The sequence below is a fragment of the Peromyscus leucopus genome, chromosome 1, assembly GCF_004664715.2.
Source record: "Peromyscus leucopus breed LL Stock chromosome 1, UCI_PerLeu_2.1, whole genome shotgun sequence".
NCBI lineage: Eukaryota > Metazoa > Chordata > Mammalia > Rodentia > Cricetidae > Peromyscus > Peromyscus leucopus.
Window position 1 is genome coordinate 93,493,203 of NC_051063.1, and position 19,244 is coordinate 93,512,446.

Genomic DNA, 19,244 nt, shown 5'->3' on the forward strand with positions numbered 1-19,244 from the left:
TCCATCCATGCTGCACTAAAAATGGCCACCTTGACTGGTGGCACTTCCACCCTCACTTCACCCAGACCCTCTTTCAGGTAGGTGTGGGAAAACTGAAGTGGGGAGGAAGAAGATGCCTGTGTTGTGAGAGACCCACCATGATCAGGTTCCCAGTAAAAAGGGACTACTTAATGGAGACCATGAGGAACTGGGGCCATAAATGCAGTGAAAGGACATACCAGTCATCGAACAAGAGCCTGCTGGTGGAGGCGGGGCCTGGCATCCACCAGATCAGTGGTGTGCAGATAAGGTACTGGCTGCCCAGAAAATAAACGTGCCTATTTGTGCTCTATTTGTGCTCTATTTGATGCCCAAAGCCTCACTGACCACCTACTATGCCCAAGTCCTTGGTGAAGCTGGCAGAGGAACAAGGTTGAAAAACAGTCCTTTCTGTCATGGAGCTATATTCACTGGAGCTCAGAGAGAGATTGTAAACAAGTGTGAATATGACATGATACTGTAGGGGTTCCGTTAGTGTCTTTGAGAGGGTTTGAAAGTCTTATGAAAATGATGATCATTGAGGTTTTAGTTGTAAAACAGCCATAACATTTTGATTATGCTTGCAGAATGACCACCAGGAGCCTGGCTACAGGGGCTGTCGTGACTGTCATTGGGGAAGTTTAAATGGGTCTTCTTGGAAGGGGGATTCTAGGTAGCCATGTTCAGAAATAAGGGAAGAGACTGGGGGAAGGTGGTTAACAATGTCTCTGAAAATGACCTGAAAAGGCAGAAGTGAAAGTCTGAGAACTGAGTTCACAGGAAACGCTGGGCAGGTACAGGGGTCTAGGGCCACAATCTCATTGCTCATGAGATTAATCCAGTGAAGACAATGAGCTTGGACCATACAGTGACCCCATCAGGAGCTGTCCACTGTACTTAAAAAAGATTGAAGACCAATGTGTTGTTGGACTGTGCATGGCGTCACTTTAAGTTTGTTTTTACATACATGTAGCTCTCTGTCTCTCTGTCTCTCCCTCTCTCACCTCTCCCTCTCTCTGTCTCATGTGTATGTGTATGTATACATGAATGTGTGTGTGCCACCTATGTTCAAGTGCCTGAAGAGGCCAGAAGATGGGGATTCTGTCTGCTGTAAACTTTGAGAATTGAGCTCAGGTCCTCTAGAAGAGCAGCAAATGCTCTTAACCACTGAGCCATCTTTCCAGGCCCGTGCAAGCACTACTTTTAACATGAACTTAGCAAGTAATGCATATGTCAGGATTCTTCTGTTTCCATGCTCAGGGAAGGCCCAGCTGTCTGGTCTTGGCTGCCTATCATAAACACATTCTAGCCAACAGAACTACTTGACTGTCTTCCACAAGCCTTCTCCTTGCTATCAAAATTGCATTCACAGTAACAAAAGACAAAATGATCTCTGGGAAGGGTCTGGTGAGCTGAAGAAGTTCCTCCTTTCGCTGTGGTTAGGCAGGCTGCTTGTCTCTTCTCCAGACACAGCACTGTCCCCGTAGCCCTGTAAGATCTTGGTATGACCCACTCTTATACACTATTGAAGAGCCTGGTCAAATCTCTCCTCTTCAAAGAGGGTTTCTTGACTATTCCCTGGAACAGCTGCCCAGACATCATGCTGTGCTACTTTTCATCTGAACAGTTGTATCAACTTGCTTCCATGTTCATCCATTTCTGTTGTCAGAGCATAAGCCCCATGAGGACAAGGATTTTGTCTGTGTCCCATTGTGCCCCAGTACCTCTCATCATCCCTACCAGGTATACAAAGCTTAATACATAATTATTCCATTAAGTACAAAAATGAAAGTGTGCTATGCCAGTCTGTTAACATGATGGTTGCATTAAAATTGCAAGTGTGAAGTAGATTTGGGAAAAGGCTCAACTCCTTTCCCTCCCCTACCTCCCTTTGGTGAGAGAGAAAGAGAGCTGGAAATAGAATGGGAGAAGTTTCTGTAAATTTCTGGTAACCATAGAGACGGTGATTTTCGTTTATTAATCTCCTGCTCTTAAGCAGGCTGGGGCCCCATGGTGATTTCTCCAAATTGCTCAGTCTGGTTATCCTGCAGCCTTCCTCATTAAGAAGAGCGGCCCGTTCCTATCCTGCAGCACTTTAATTACTGCGAGCAGAAGCAATGCGCTCTACGCTCATTACCTCACGCTCAACTTGGCCGCACCCCCACTTTAGAACAATGTAGTGAGGTCACCCCCCCTAAACCTCTGGAGCCTTTGGTGGCTTCCTCCTTGGCCTGGGGCTCTCTCCTTACATTCAGCTATCTTGAAGGTGAGGCTCAGGACCTTCTGGAAGAGCTTTTCATTTAAGTCAGGGCAGGCCACTAGCAGGGGTTCCTGCTCATGAAGGCTATGCTTTTGGCGGAAAGAATTACCCCTGGGAAGTGTGCTCTTCTTGTTGTCTGGCCTCTTGTGAGATCTGATTTCATGGTTCTTTGCTCCTCTTCTTCCCAGGCAGAAAGACATGTAGCCTCTGTGAGTGTGCTTCTGGTCAAGTCAGAGTTTCCCCCATTGGCTTCAGGAAGCTGGGAAATGGTAGATGGGGGCAGCAGCTCCTTTTGTGGCAGCTCTTCCTCGGGGAGGAGTTTTTTAGTGCACGTATTAGAAGACCAGAGTTGGAATTCTACAATGGCAGTGAGCCTATGCTGTTGCTCTTAGTGGGGACTTCTCAACTATGAGTGACATTAGGTTTGGTCCTTCTGTCTCTCAGTTAGTGTTGGGACTCTTTAACTTCCCTTTGGGTCCCTGATGAACAGGATGTGGAGAACACTCAAGTGAGGAAGAATGGGTTTAACAGAGACATGTCTCTGGGTGGAGTCTCAGCTCCCCTAAAGCTGGTCACCTAAGGTCTGACCTCCCTGCCTGTGGAAACACTAAGAGTTCCCTTTGGCTGAATTTCCCATCCTGTTGATTTAGAAATGCTGAGCCATCCTTCCAGCAAATGTTCTGAGAGAACTGGCCATTGGCCATGTGCTACACTAGTCAATGCTTCTTATCCTATGGCCCATGAACCCATATGGGGTCACTTAATTTAATGTGGGGGTTGTGGAAGGTTCGAAAAGAGTGAAAGACGCCAAGTGGCGGTGGCGCAGGCCTTTAATCCCAGCACTTAGGAGGCAAAGCCAGGAGGATCTCTGTGAGTTCGAGACCAGCCTGGTCTACAGAGCAAGATCCAGGACAGGCACCAAAACTACACAGAGAAACCCTGTCTCAAAAAACAAAAAAATAAAATTAAAAAGAAAGAAAAGAGTGAAAGAGTTCTGAATGCACAGAGGCCAAAGCTTAGTTCAAACGTCAAACTCAGGATGAATCCAAGAAGTTTCTGGTAGTGCTCACCTATGTTATGTGTACAACTTCACTGCAGCCTCAGTTCTGAACACTCAGCACATGCACTTTGCACTGTGTATACCCCAAAGTCACGTGGCACTGATGGGAGCTCCCTGAAACAGAGGATCAGGTTCAAGATCACTGTGTGATCTAAGTTGCACTATTTTTACCATCCATGCTAAGTTTTCAGCTCCCATAGAAACCCAATAGTTTAATTACAGATAGCAGAACTGCTCATGTATCCCATCCACCACCATTTACATGTAAGTTTAGTGTGCTGTAGGACTATGCTGTGCTGAAAAGACAAGCATATGGATATTCCTCATATATCAATTTTATCTTTAATAAATGGTAAGTTTACATGTGTATCAAAGAATTGGTTTTAAGATACATTTATGTATGATTTATCATTAGAAGTTTGAATTAAGTACCTATTTTAGGTACCTATATACTCAGTGTCACTTAAGAATTTCCTGAGTAAGAAGGGGTTATGGTATAAGAAGTCATATTATAACCAGGGCCCTGCACTAGGTGCTTCGGTCCTGCTGTGCGCCTGGCATGGCCATCAACCCATTCTCGTGCTCTCGTGGGCCAAGCTTTCAGTAGCTGTAGACTTCTGCTGCTCAGGTAAGGCCCATCTTTAGCATACCAGAGATGAGGCCTTGGGGAGACCTTAGACTCCTGAACCCATCAGAAAAGCCGAAGGAATTTGGAGGTAGGCCCATACCTGGTGTGACGACGACAACGACAGTGGCGTCACCAGCAGGTCCAAGAGCTCAGTCATTCTTCTTTCCAGGTGCCGCAACCTCTCATTCCCTGACAGCCTACCAGAGGTGAGCATCGTGTTCATCTTCGTCAATGAGGCGCTCTCGGTGCTGCTGCGTTCCATCCACTCGGCCATGGAGCGCACACCACCACACCTGCTCAAGGAGATCATCCTGGTGGATGACAACAGCAGCAATGGTGAGTGTCCACCTCCCTGGAGCCCAGCACCTGGCCCTGGGAAGGCTGATAAGAGTCTTCAGCTTTATGTTTTCACGTCTCAAGGTTCCCAATGGCTGTTCCATCTAGGGGGTGTCATCTCAGAGACAGATTTCATGATGGTCACTGCTTGGAAAGTCCATGTGCATCCCAAAGAGGCTGAGTCTTCAGTGGCTCACCACTGTCTGTCCTAGCTTTCTAATGCACTATGAAGAAATGAAAGGGCTTGGATCTACCCCACCTCACACACGGTGACTGTTTCCTATGAAGCGTCACTTCATTGGTGGTGGTCCTCCTTCCACTTGGATGATTGTTTGCAGTTGTTGTTTTGCCAATAAGAGTGAGGATGGTGCTGATGGTAGGGATGTTGATAGACAGGAACCAAATGAAAGCATTGAGCTATTGGATGTCTTTGTGAATGCTCTATCCCCAGAAAGGCTCTAGCGTGCGTGCAAGGGCCCTGTTGAACTCTTCAGTGGGCCTCTTTCTCCAGCTACCTCTGTCCCTTGGTTCATGTTGCACATCCTCTGGTTCCCACTCTCAGAAGTTCCCATAACTCTCTGGACTTAAAGATCAGATGTGGACAGCTTAGAGACCAGTGCTCTCAGCAGGACCACATCTGTGGATGTGCTTATGAAACTGCATGACTAGAAGCAACAATCAACCATTGTGGGAGTGGATTGCAAGTCCTCGAGCTTGCATTGTCTTTCAAGCCTTCTTAGGTGTAGCTAGTAAATTTCCCAATGAATCAGTTGCTGTAATGAGGTGGGCAATTTGTGATTTGTTATCAATTAAAGCTGAAACATATCAGATAATTGAAATGCCTTTCATCTCAATAAGTGAATTTCCCTTTTCATTTTCTCATGAGGTAAGAACCACAGGAGCAGAACTGTGAGGGGATTCAAGAGCTTTCCAAAGGGAATGCTCGTGATTCACTTGCTTCATTGTTCCATGGGCACAAAGGAAGGAGGCCTCAATGATGTGAGCAAGTAGGAAAGGCCCAGCCTCCATCTCCACTGGTACCCACCTTTGCTTAGGATTCAGTGAAAGGATTCTCCAGAGAGATGTATGCCCTACCTCTCATCTCACATGAGGAGGTGAGGGGTGGCAGAACCTCTATACCAGAGGGGAGGGCATTTCCAAATAAAAGACCCCCCCAAATCTCATTCCAATACATTTCATCACAGACTAAAGGAAGAGATACTGTTTGACTTTAATCTGTGTGGAAAGCAAAGGGATGATGGGACTGGTATTCTAAGAAATTTAGTTAAGGAGAGTGAGTCAGGTGTGGGGGATTTCTTATGTGAATTCTTAAAATGTAGACTTTATTTTGTTAATGCTGGTAACCATCATATGGTTTTGGTAAGAGGAATGAGGGGTTGGGGACTTGTCTGCTTTGTGATCCTGGGTGGGGAAGGAGCCTTTGGAAGAAGGGACATGGGTAAAGAGGCTCTTGCAGAAGGGCAGATGAGAAGTTTAAGACCAGGAGGACTGAGAACAAGACATAAACCTGAGAGACATTACAGAGGAAGAATTTGTGAGACCTACCATGGACAGATGGGCCAAAAGAGGGTAGGACACCGATGACTCAAAGTTTCAAGCCAAGGTGATGGAAAGGATGGTGGGTATTGTCCTGGGACATGGAGGTGGCAGAGCAGTGTGCAGGTGCAGTGGTTACCCATGAATGACATACATAGAAAAGCATACTTGGGAACTTTCAAACCCTCGGGGGGGGGGTTGGCAGCAATGGTACAGTGAGGTAACTGTAGGGGTGGCTACACTCCGATGCACAGGTGATACAGCTGCATCCAGCTCCCTGTGCATACCCAGGAGAGCACCTGCATATGGGGGAGACCTGGACAAGCTGTGGGGGCTGGAGCAGCCTCCAGTATTCTGACTGCGGTATTGACTGTAGCATGTACAAACTTACCAAGAGGCTGTGGGATGTAGCTCACTAGTAGAACACTGGTTTAGCACGCACAAAGCTCCAAGCTTCACCCTCAGCACCACAAAGATATTTTTAAAAAGATTTTAGCATTAGGAAAGCTGGAGTGAGAGTGCTTGAGACCTTCTTCTACACTTTGTACTTTTAATTAATTCAAAATATGATGTTAAGCCAGATGTGGTGTTGCATGCCTGTAATTCCTGCACTCCAGAGACAGAAGTAGATGGATGTCTGTGAGTTCGAGGCTAGCCAGAACTGCATAATGACATCATCTCAAAATGATTATAACAATAATAGTAATAATAATATTAATATTACTACTAATAATAATTGTATTAACTTTTAGACCACCCAAAAGCTCTCCCTTGAGATTCTACCTCATTAAATTTTCAGCAGAGTCTGGAAAATGCTGTTTTTAAAGCATCCCTAGCAATGCACGGCTCTGACAGCCTGGATGAATGGCCCAGATAGATCTTCACTCTCTGCACAGTAAGTGTCACTATGTACTGTGAAGGGAAGGACTCTCAGGCTGAAGTGAGAAGTTGTGGGTTCTGAGATGCTCCCTGCAGAGGAGGAGTGGCCGAGAAAATCCCTCTCTGCTAAATCTCAGGAACTTCCTGTTTGAAATAGAGGTGACAGTTGTCCCATGTGCCTCACCTGCCTAAAGTGGTAAAACAAGTCCTATAACTGAACTGAGCCTGTCAGTGTTGTCCCTGCCCAGCCCTGCTCCTTTCCCAGAAGTCCAGCGCACAGTGAACTGCACAGAGGATGCAGGAGACCTGAATCAGAGTCTCATAAGTTGGGTAAAGAAGCCCCAGCTGGGAAGACAGGATGTCCAAAGAGAAGAGTGGAGAATAAGAGTCCGGAAGCTTAAGGAGGGTATTGAAGATGAGATAGTCAGGACCAGGAAGGAGAGGGTGGGTAGTGATAGGTGGTGGCAGAATAGGAACCATGGGAATAGGTTAGTCATCCCCCCTGGAATGAAAGAGCTCCAGGTTGCCCTAACCCGCAGGCAGGTGGATGATAAGGAATCTGAGAAGAGGCTCCTGGGTCTGGAATATCTGACTCCGGAAGCCTTGGTAAATAGCAAGGCTGGGCTGGGGGTGAGAAGCCAGATGCAGAAGCTGAAGTGGAGAAGGGGAAGTCACTGTGAGGGATTTGGCTCCGGGGGAAGATCGCCAGCTAAGGCAAGGAGCTGGAGCAGTGTTTCCTCAAAATAAAAATTTACAGCATTATCATCGTCATCTACAGCAAGAAGTTTCCATCTGACCCAGGATGACACACCTACTCATGCCCCTGTACACACCACCCCTGATTGAAGCAGAACTTCTAAGAAACAATACCTACTCTTACAATGCACAAAGCATCCTGCCATTTCCCATTGTATTCTGTGCTATGGTATTCAATTCTATTGTATTTTGTTCTATTCTCTCTTCTTTAGAGACAGGCTGTTCTCAAGACCTGGAGTGCACATCAAAAGCACTTTGGTGAACTTGGGGAGCTGGGGTCCAGGCCATTTCTGTGGTGATTAAATGGGTCTGAAGAGGGGGTACCTGAGTCCCTGAGGTCAGAGGCACTGAGCAGGGGCTCTGTAGAAGCAGAAGACGGGTCTGGGGTGCAGCTGCCAAAGAGAACAAAGGGTTCATCTGCTCCCCAGTCCAGAGGTACAGAGGATGAGTGCAGAGGCAGCCGGAGGCAGCAGAGGCAGTAGAAGGCATGCACGGTGGTAGGTTCTCTCAATCCTAGCACCCTGTGGCAAGCGGGGTTCTAAGACTAGAGTGAAATGGGACAAGAAGGTGGCCAGTAGCAGAGAGATGGCCTTGGCCAGCTGAAGGTAGAAAACGGATAGGAGAGAGACATCTGGGGAAGGGTGCAGCCCTGGTCTGAGGTCACCTCCTAGTGGCTCAGCCTGACCCAGTGGCTGTGTTTGTACCTTGAGCAGCCCCTGTCTGGGGATCTTCTCCTCTCAGACATCATGTCACTCAGTCGGAGACTGTCACAAGTTCATCAGGGGGACTCGGCTCAGCTCCATAAGCATTCCAGGAGTCTGACCTATCAGTTCAAGTCTTAAGTACAAGGCATGGAGGAAGGAGGAAGGTCCCCTTTTGGTCACTTCTTATCTTTGTCTTTCTTAGGTGCCCTGTGGGGACCTTCAGCCACTCCTTGCCCTGTTGGTCTGACAGAGCCCCCGAGGACAGCAAGGGGCAAAGGGAACAAAGGTTCTGCAGATTGCCAAGGGGATGAGGAGGCAGGCTAAAGAGGCGATAATAACGTGACACAGTTGATGGAGGTGACAGGTGTTTCAGTCACGGGGTAAAGCAACTCACCATGATGGGAAAGCTCGGGGCTGGACGCTCGGCCAGCTTTGCAGTTCCAGCTCTCTCTAGAGTCTTCCGCCAGTGTGTTCTTAACCTAAGTGAACCCTATTCTCCTTATCTGTAAAATTGAGATGTTTAATTCCTACCTCTGAGGTTGTTCGGAGTCTTGGATGAGATAAGGAATGATGGAAGAATTGGGCTTTTAAGATTCTAAATTAAGCAGTACAGAGCCACGGGAATGGCTTGCTCGCAGAGCCCTCCTTCCCAGCCTCACCAGGGTCTCTGTGTGAACTGGCGCTTTCTCTACCCACCTTCTCTGCTGCAGCCCGGGCGTCCCCAAACAAAGAAAGGGGAGGCCCACCATGCTTCCACCCAAGCGTCTCCTCTGTTAGCGCCCTCCGAGGCCAGGGCCCGAGGCTCTGCCAGTGGTCCTGTAGAGGAGCCTCGGTTCATCTTCTCAACCCCCTCAGCTACTTCCTCCACCAACTCTGCTTTTCCAGAGACTGGCTTCTCCTTGGGATGCTGCCACTCCCTTGTACGCAATCTTAACGTCAGTGTTGACTTGTGATTGACAATACGGAGATTTATGCCAGGCACCATCCTGCCTCAGGACATTGGTACAAGCTTGCCTTTCACCTGACATATCCTCACCCCACCTCATACTTAGCCCTGTTGCCTCTTTAGGACTAGTGCCCGGCACTTGCATGGACTCAGCACACCTTGCTTTGGTGAAAAGACAAGTGAATCTGGGGTCTGGAGATCTGGGCAAGGTGCGGAGTCTGCATGGTGGCACTCCAGTGCATTGGAGACCCTCTGTCTCCGTGTCTAACATGTTGTCTTCATGCTGCGGGAGATGAGGGTGCCGTGCCAGGCTCAGCTTTCCTCCAGAGATGGGGTAGAGCCCCTTGCTGCTACCCAGGCATACAGCACGAACACAGGTGGCAGATGGAATGCAGAGCAGGAAGGGGCCTTTTCTTGCTATGACCCCAGCTTATCCTGAACTCAGTGCCCGTCCTCAGAGCCAGAGAACCACGAAGTCTCTCTGCTTTGGTCAGTGTAACCCATCTCCTGCAAGTAATCCTCATGATCCGCCACACCCTGCAGGCCCAGCTCTGCAACCCTACAGCCACATTTCCAGGCCCCTGATGCCTCTTAATTGTCCCAAGAAAATGACAGGAACCGGCTCTGAGCTCCTAGGCTTCACAATGAATTGCAGTGGGCCAGTGTTTTCAGCTGTGGCTGGGATGTCACCTCAGGCTTCCAAAGGAAGGGGACCAGAGTTTTCATCCCATGGAGTTATCTCTGCCTTTGATTTTCTTCATTGGTTCCTTTAGTGGGTTTTCAAATCACATGACTGAGTACTCTGTGAGCTTATGCATGCCTCACAGTATCCCAGTCCCAGGTTCAGAACCAGGTTCTGGGTAAAAGTGATTTTTTTTCAGATCCCCTCACAGCTAGCATCCTGTCCCACAGCTTGCCTACCCCCACTTCCAACAAACACAAAAAAATGGGCTTCTTTCCATGTTCTCTGTTTGTCTCATTTATGAATTCAGATCCTCTTTTGATAAATCATATGCCCTTCTTTCCTGCCACTTAAATTTCAAAGTTAATCTTTATTTTGTTATTAAGCACATCAAAGGAATGGTAATGTCAACTCTTCTTTTAAGAATCCCGTTCCCTGGAGGCTCCCGTCTGCTCTTGATTTGGCAGACATTTGCTCAGCCTCCACCCATCCCTCACACTTGCTCTCTACTTCTGCATGCAGACTCGAGAATGGTGGCTTCAGCATGTCCTGGCCTCGAGGGCTCTGGTGCTCCTGTCCCCCTCTCCCAGGCTGTGATCTCCCTTGCTCACACTGCCAGGAGATGCCATAGAACTGGGTAGGATGCAAGTGACAAGTGGGACGGAGCTGTCCCTCAGTGTCATAGTGACAGACAGACCACCAAGGGCCTGCAGACGCAAACTCAGTCCATCAACTTAGTGAATTTCCGTGTTGCTCTGATGGGATGCCTTACAGGTCGTCTTAGGGATGGGAGAGTTTCCTCCAGCTCACTGTTTGGTGGCAGCCCATTCTGTGGGGAGGCATATCTGCGGCAGCAGCACGAGGCAGCTGGTCACACTGCCTCTGTGCTCAGGAAGCAGAGAGATGAGTGTATACTTCTCGGCTTACATTTTTCCATTTTTTTTCAGCCAAGGACCCAGCCCAGGGGATAGTACCACCCATATTCCGGGTGGGTCTTCCCTCCTAAGTTAAACCTTTCTTAATCACTCTCTCATACACACCCAGAGGTATTTCCAGGGTGATTTTAAATCCAGCCAAGTTGTCAGTGAAGATGAACTGTCACACTGGCTCTCGGGAGGAAGCAGACTCTAGAGAAGGCAGAAGCAGCCTGGTAATGCCCCTGTCTACATGGCAGGGCCAGGCTGGAACCCTTGCTTCTCACTCCAGCTGAAGCTCCTCCTTCCTCCACAGGTTGTCTCCTTGCTCACTCCCCACTCCAGTCTCCTATCTTCACTGTGTGTGAGCATGATGCCCACAGCCAGGCAACCCTGGGCTGGCTTTCAGTGCTTTCCTTAGTTTACTTAGCTAATAATCAGAAGTAGGATCATTCGCTTCCTGAAAGCTGTCCTTCATTTTGCATCCCACACAGTAGGCCAGATGAGGGAGTGTCTCATTGCTCCCATGTCCCTCCCACTGTGCTGTGTTTTAGCTGGACATGAATGGCAGAATGACAGTTAGCCACAGATGAGCCACGACAGGCAGGTTAGGAGCAGCCCAGCCCTGGTCATCTCAGGACCTCTGTGTGTAGCTTGCGGCAACCACTTGGCCAGTTTTGCAGGTAAAAGAATAGGTACAAAGCCCCCAAGATAGACAGAGGCAATCAAGCTGAGTTTCAGAAGTTAACATAAAAACAAGGTGAGTAGGGCCCATGGCCACACAACCAAGAAGGATGGATAAGGGAACCCAGTCTGTTGGCCTTGGTGTCGCTTTCTATCATGCTACTGAGGAATTTGATGACACATTATCTGGTTATCCCTGGACAGCCAGGCTTCCCAGCACTTCCAGAGGAGGATATACCAGAGCCAAGGTGATAGCCACACGCCTGAAAATGGTGGGCCTGTGCTCTGCAGCTCCAGCACAGATCAGGACTTCAGCCCCCTCCTAGGTACAGGATGCCTAGAATCCAGGATCTGCTCTGCTGGAAGGCAGCAGGCAGACTTGGCCAGCAATGGTCCTCAGAGTGGTCTCTGGGTGTCAGGTCTAGTTCCTACCCAACTGCTCCCAGAGGCCAGGACTGCTTGTCCAGCCCGGTCCTCAGCTAGAGTGACCTCCAGTACCCCTGGGGGAGCCTGAGTCCTTCCCCCAACTCACTGAGCACTTCTCTATGCCAGGCCCATTCTAAGTGTAGTCCATAAATTCATCATGCTTCTTGAGAGCGGTAAGAGCCACCATCACTGTGACTACATAACAAGAAAACAGACACAGAGAAGCAAAGTGACTTTGCCAAAGTCACACAGAGTTGACAGCAGAACCCATGACTTCAGAGCCTATGGCCTTGACCAGTAGACAGACTGCCTCCCATGCCGCATAGTGCTCTGACTCCAAAAGACTCATCTGACCTCTGTTCTCATTCTTTAACTCCATGCCCTCTGGAGAGAGCAAAGCTGGGCAGTGGGACCAACCAATGAAGTAGGAGAAATTAGGAACACGAGCAGGATGGGCTGTCCCCTCCACTGGAATAGACGCTTTGAGAGTCAGGAGTTGATTGAAGAGCTATCAACCATGGATAATCTTGTAACCTTTGAATCAGGAAAACATTGGTGTGTGTGTGTGTGTGTGTGTGTGTGTGTGTGTGTGTGTGTGTGCAGTATGTTTAATAATAGTATGTGTGCAGTATGTGTATGTGTGTTCGTATATATATGCACATGTACTCATGTGCATGACTGAGCATGCTTATGCATATACGTGTATGCCTGTGTGAATGCTTTTGTGTGGATGAGGCCTTGCGTACACACAACCATGCAGTAGTGAGCATGTATACACATATAATCAGTGGTATACAAGGTCCTACAAGCAGTGGGTTGAGCCCCATCCTCTCCCTTCTACCACCTATCACCACCCAGAGACACCTTCAACTCCAGATGAATGACAAGCGATTGCAGAGCTGTGAGAGTCACTGTCACTTTCCATGGCTGGTCAGACAGTCACCATGGAATGACAAAATAGAACTCTTGTTCCTGGGCTCCTTGCTGTCAGCTGCTAGGTTTCCCTCCATCTTCTTGAAAAATCCCCATCATCCTTTGGCCCAGAGCCTGTCTAATCATTGTTTAATGTTTTGAAGATGCTGGCCTACATAAGAGATACTCATTCCAGGCTGTAAAACTACCAACAGCTTTGCATGCTGCTGGAATAATTGTCAAGATTTTAAAAAGCAGAGGCAAAAACAGTCCAATAGTCTTGTGTTTTATGAAGCTTGGAGAATCCCATGTAGCTAATGGAATTACAACCAAGATCCAGACAGCTTAAAGGTGTTTACACAGCCAGCCATGTAAGCTGTCAGCTCCAGCCTTCCCTGGTCTGCTTCAGGCTATGGCACCTTGTTGCTGCCTACCCCTGTCCTTTGACCAGCGGGCCAGGCTTACCCATGCACAGCACTGGCAGTAGGCTCACGGTAACCTAGAGGTTCAGGTAATGAGACACCGTGTTCTGTAGGAGTCCAGTTGCTGCCTGGGGTTGCTTCTGTGTGCTGCATTGTTCGTCGGTAGTCTAGAGAATGACTCCGTGTGATAGTTAATATTGATTGTCAACCTGACAGGATCCTACAATCACCTCTAGGCATGCTTGTGAGGGACTTTCTGCATTGGGTTCGACGTGGTGGGAAAAGGCAAACTAAAATGTGGGCAGCACTATCCCATGATGTGGGGAGCCTGACTGAAAAGAAGAAAGCAAGCTGAGCACCAGCATCCGTGGTCTGCTTCCTGACTGTGGATGTGATGTGAAGAGCTGCCTTCGGCACCTGCCACCACATCCTTCTGCCATGAATAGTTGTACCCTCCAACTGTGAGCCAAATAAGCCCTTCCTCCTTTGAGTTGCTTTTCTCAAGTATTTTGTTGTAGCTGTGATAAAAGTAACTACAACCCACCCAGACACACAGCCCGTCCTCTGCTGCCATCCTGCCTGCATTTCCAAGCTGTGTCCTTAGTGACTGGTGTGACTCTTGAGCGCCTAGGTACTCCAGATGGCACACACCTGTCACTCTCTGCTAACTTAAGCCCTGTCTCAGACCTAGGGGCCGCTGTGGCCAAGGGCTCTGGGATGGGCAAGAATCCGACACACACCTCTCAAACACTCAGCTGTGACAGTTTGTCTCAGATCTGTCGTGCATGTTTCTGCAAATGGTGACATTCAGACCAGGGTCACGTGGGAGAAGCCCTGGACCCCATGCCCCACTTGATGAACTGCTCATCTTCCTCTGAGCCTACCCCAGAAGTGCCCTGTAACACAGGTTGAGGTGCCCCCACCTCTACAGAGAGAAGCCGTAGCCTCGGCGACCTGGCCCAGACACGGCTGCTGCTGTGTGAGGTCTGCCCTGCTGCTGTCACCCTTCTCCGATTGGGCTGTGTGCTGAACCTTCTGCCTGTCTCGCCACCAGTCTAGTCTCCTGCTGGAGTATGAATGAAACCTCTCTCTGATACCTCCTCCTCCCTTTCACTGGACCCTGCTCCTTATCCGGCCAATGCTTCCTCCAGAGGACTGGACTCTGGCTCCTGTATAACCAGACTGAGCCCCTGTTTCCAGGCCCTGATCCACCTGCCCTCATATATATTGTGAAGGGCACATTCTTAGTTAGAGATGCTGGTCTATGCGTGATCCTGAGGACCCTGCCAGTTTATGGAGCAGCCCCAACCTCAGTTTCCCTACCTCAGTCCTGCATATTTCTACCGTCTCCTCTGCTCTTGTCAACCACTGGGCCGAATTTCCGACACACTACAATGGTTCAAGCCTGGTGGAGTCTCCATGGGTAGCTCACTGCCTCCTTTACTCCCACTGTCTTGCGAAGTTAGTTGTCTCGGGGAGTCAGGGCTCCCTGGCATACTTCCTTGACAGTGCCTGGAGGATGAAGCACCTGCTTCTCAGCTAACGAGCACCCTGTGAGCAGCTGCATCAAGATGGCCTGGACCACTTCATTTATAGACTAGCCAAGGTGACCAGTTTGGGGTAAACAAGGCTGGCAGGAATCAGAAAAGGCTCTCCTCCTCTGATCAGCTGCCCGGCCATCTGTCAGAGAGGCAATTCTTGCAACTGTAATGTGGAGCTAAGTGTGGGAGTGATGGAGAAAGCTGCTTCCTGTCCGCAGGTAAGGGGGCCTGATGCTGGCAGCTGGGAGTTGAGCTGTTCCTGAAAAGATGCCTGGGAATCCTTCCAGGGTGGCAGTAGCAGCCACAGGAAAGGATGTTCTGTTCCTCTTGGCCTGGAGCCTATCTTGCTCAGCAGGTGGAAAAGACAAATTCTGGTGCTGAAAATCATACAGGAATTTTGGGACACCCCTGGTGAGCCAGGGTCCTCCCCTGCTTCCCCAATGATTCAAAAAAGGGCTCCAAACTAAACCAGTGAGACACTTCCTACTTGCTGAGATTTGAATGTGGCCCTAAAGTTCTTACAAGAAACCTAATCCCCAATGCAACTGTGTTGAGAGTTGACAGCTCTAAGAGGTAATGAGGTCACAGGGCTCTGCAATTGTGGGTAGATTCATGATGTGATTAATTTCTGGGTTATCCTTGAATGCTATCACAAGAGTAGGTCCTGATAAAAGAATGAATTTGGTTGCTTTGTTCTCTACTTTCCATGACTGTGATGAAATGCCCATGGTAATCAGCTTATAGAGAAGAAAGTTTAGCTGAGTGTGGCGGTATACACTTGTAATTTCAGTACTTCAGAGGTTAAGGCAGGAGGGTTTCTGTGAGGTAGGGGCCAGCCTGGGCTACATAGTGAGACCCTGCCTCAAGAAGGGGAAAAGGGGGGCAGGGCAAAGGGAGGGAAGGAGGAGGCAGTGTATAGAAGTAACCGTTTGCCTCAAGACTAGAATACAAAATTGAGAAGGAAGGCGGCTGGGGCCCACTAAGACCTTCTAATACCTGGAAGTCCTTCTACAGGCCCCGCCTACTAAAGTTCCTATCACTTTCCTATAGCTCAGACAGGGAACCTTCCAAAGACATTTACCATCTAAGCCACAGCAATCAGTGCCTCAAACCCCCCAAGAAAACCCTTTGTGTCCAGCTGTGGCTCCTTCATCTTGAACTTCAGAACCTATAGAACATCGAACCAAAAAAATTCAGTTCTCTGTAAGTTACCCTGACTTGAGTATTTTACGGCTTCATCCAGAACCAGGTGAAAACATTATTGACACGAAATCTTTGGAATATGGAAGGTTCTGGAAAGGCTGCTCTAAGCCATGCAATGGCCTTTGGTGGCCTTTAGTAACATCAAGGTCTGTGTGTGCTCAGAAAAAAAAAGAAGTTGGCTCCTGTCACCACTGCGGCTGCCGCCCTTTTCTGCACGGTAAGCGTTCCGAGCTCTGGGAAGGTGAGCGACCCTCCTGTTTGATGGGCTGGAGGTTGTGCTGAAGGCAGTACACAGGCTGAGGAGACCGGAACAAGCGATGGGGCTGAGATCCCACTGGTAAGTATGTACCCGCCTAGCTGGGCCTCAGTGTACATCCACTCTTATCGAGGTTATGACTCTGTTTGTTTACTTAAGGCCCTATTCTCCTCTCAGTGGCCCTAAGTTAGATAACAAACACCATACTTTTTTTCTGAGACTGCCTGTCCTGCCTGCTCAGGCCCACAGGGACTTACACACCTTCTACTCCATTCATTCACATGCATTTATTCAACATAGGGAGGAACAGAGCCAAGTTCCAAGAGGAGGTGGTTGTGAGCCAGAGCTGAGCTTCTCCCAAGTATCTATGTCTCTTACCTGAGAGCACATCCACACGGGGTGGGTACAGTGGGTCTCATGGTCTTCTCACAGATGCACACAGTGGCTCGGGGAAGCTGTGGCTTATACTCCCAGACAGGGCACAGCCAACACTGGGGTCAGCTCTGGAGTCCGAGGGCTTAATCCCACTGGTATACTGAAGAGTCCTAAGTTACCCACCAAGGCTTGCTAGGCCATGCAGGTGGGGAAGGTGAGTCAGTCTTGAGTCTGGAGGGTATGGAGACTGTGATGAATCAGACAAGAAGCCCACGAAGAGCTAGGGGAGGAAGCCATTGGCTTCCTCCACCACAGTCACCAGGACCTGCTCATTTGTCCACATGGTTATGTTCTGTGGGCTGAATAAACCACGTGCATGGGTCAAATGCTGCCCTCTCCTACCTGTCCACAGCGTCTTCTATCTGGACTCCCACTGGAAGAAACAGAAGCATCTTTTGAAATGCTATTTATCTCAAGAGTCCCTCTCGCCCTCTCTCCATCTCTGTAATTGCTTATTTTCCACATCTCAGAAAACAGCTACCCCAGCCAGCAGAATTAGTCACTCCTTCACAGCATCCCTTTGTTGTGTGTACCGTTTGAGGGCATTACTAGGCAGTGAACCAGGGAGGCCCCTCTCTTAGAAAAGAACATGGTCTTATGGCCACGGGATGGGCTGTGTCCCTAGGAGACGGGCTCAGATGTCAATCTTGGGACCTGGGAGTCAACCAAAGGCAACAACACAACACAGAGAAAACATTCCAAGGCTCACGCTTCTCCCCACAGGGGAAGGAAGCCAAACTGGATCTTTACACACCCACATCTTTAAAACCTTCCTCCTGGGGTGCGTTTGATGGGTGACAGAAATGAATTAGAAATTAGATCAGGACTGAGCATTTACATGGGCCCCAGGCCAAATGAAAATTAAAACGAGTATCTCGGCAGGGTTAATGGCAAAGGCGAGGCTTCCAGCCTTCCTTGGCAGAGTGTGCCGACCTGGGTCTCAGAGGGGAATTGATCGATGGAGCCAGATGATGAGATCAGGAGGTGGAGAGAGGGCTCTCCACCCAAGCAGCAGGAGGAATTAACTTGTCACCAAAGGGTACTCGCTGATGCAACAGGAGAGTCCCGCAATACAGGACAGATTTTAACACCAGGCTGTTCAATGGCATTATCAGCTGCCCACTTCAGCCTGAAGGTACCAAAGAAAGGAACATGTCTCCTACCATGAGAGAGGCTTCTGGCCAAGTTTCTGGCCCCTTCCTGGGGACTAGATATGTCTGTGAGCTTGCCTGAGTTGTCGAATTTCATTTGCCTCCAAAATGAGAACTAATATAGAGAATCCAAGCAAGCAAAGTTGTTTGCTGAGTGTTCCTGGCTGGCCTGCTCAGGCATGAGGCTGAGAAATTGGCTCAAGTGATTTTATTTTCTTTGAAAAGAGCACTTAAGGGTGTTCCTTGATCTTTCGGGAGTGATTCCCCACAGTCTGGGTGTCTGATTACTGCCCTTTGGACCTCCACACTCTGTATTCCTGTGAGGAATGGGAACAGGGGTGGGCAAAGTGATGCTTGATGAATTCTCAGATTTGCACATTTATCCTCCTCCTTTGTTGTTATCAGATAATGCATGGAGGCATAGGCACATGGGTCCATGAGATACTGAGTGTGTGGATGCATGGATGCATCAGTGTGTGAGTGCGTGGGTACATGGGTGCATGGGCAAGGATACACGAATGGACTTAATGTTTTCCATTCTATGTTGTAGGTATTTTATGCCCACTTTAGAGATGAAAGAACTAAGGGTCCAAGTTGCTAAATGAGCGACTAGTGTTCGGTTTGCAAGGTGGTAGCAGAGCGGAGCCTTAGCCTGAGTTCCCGTCACCAGGCTTGATACCTTCTTCCTTCCTTTCCTATATTTCCCACTCAGATTAAAAAGAAACAAATGCCTGTCTCGTACCTAGAGATAGCCTCATGGGGTTGGAAGCATTGCCTGTATGAATAAATGGCCAGGAGCCCCCTTTTTTCCATTCCGCACATATTTTCCCATCACTCTGGAGGCAGAATTCTAAGGTGGTCCTCTGAGATTCCCAGCCCTGATAAAGACTCCTCCCAGGTCTCTGGCTATACCCAGGGCCCCAAGAGAGCTACTCGGTCAAACACTACTCTGCGTATTGCTGAGAATAACTAGGGTCAATGTCCTTTAGTTGGGTGGATCTCAAGGTCCTCCAGTGGTGTCAGCAGGGGGCAGTCACAGCAATGTGCTCTGGTGACCTAAAGCAAACAGAACTCTGTGCTGCGACCTGCCTGAAGGAGTTGGGTAGCAGGTAGCTGTGGGCAGCCTGAAGGTGCTGTGGGGAGCATCCAGCCAATAGTCAGCAGGAAGCAGGAAGAGCCTTCTAATACAAAGACATGAATTTGGCCAACAGCCAATCCACCTGGTAGACAACCCTGAGCCCCAGATGAGAACCAGCACTGCCAACAGCCAGATTATAGCCCAGCGAGGCTCTGAGCAGAGACCCTGCAAGGTGCCATCTGAATGATGCGTTACAGAAACCAGGAGACCATGACTGTGTGTTGCTTAAAGCTGCTAAGTCTGTGGTATTTTCTAAGCAGGAAAGAAAAAGTCATGCATGACCCAGTGTGTGCTAGGCCAGGGTGCTGTATGCAGGGAAGCTGAGGCTAACAGCTT

The 19,244-nt window shown here is 48.9% G+C and overlaps 1 protein-coding gene across 1 annotated transcript in view; it reads left to right on the plus strand.

The window, feature by feature from the left end:
* The window catches only part of Galnt18 (polypeptide N-acetylgalactosaminyltransferase 18), a 317,779-nt gene that overhangs the window by 175,797 nt on the left and 122,738 nt on the right, over positions 1 to 19,244 (plus strand). The window contains 1 exon segment of the mRNA XM_028875840.2: positions 4,136 to 4,302. Within this exon segment, the coding sequence (XP_028731673.1) occupies positions 4,136 to 4,302 (167 nt within the window).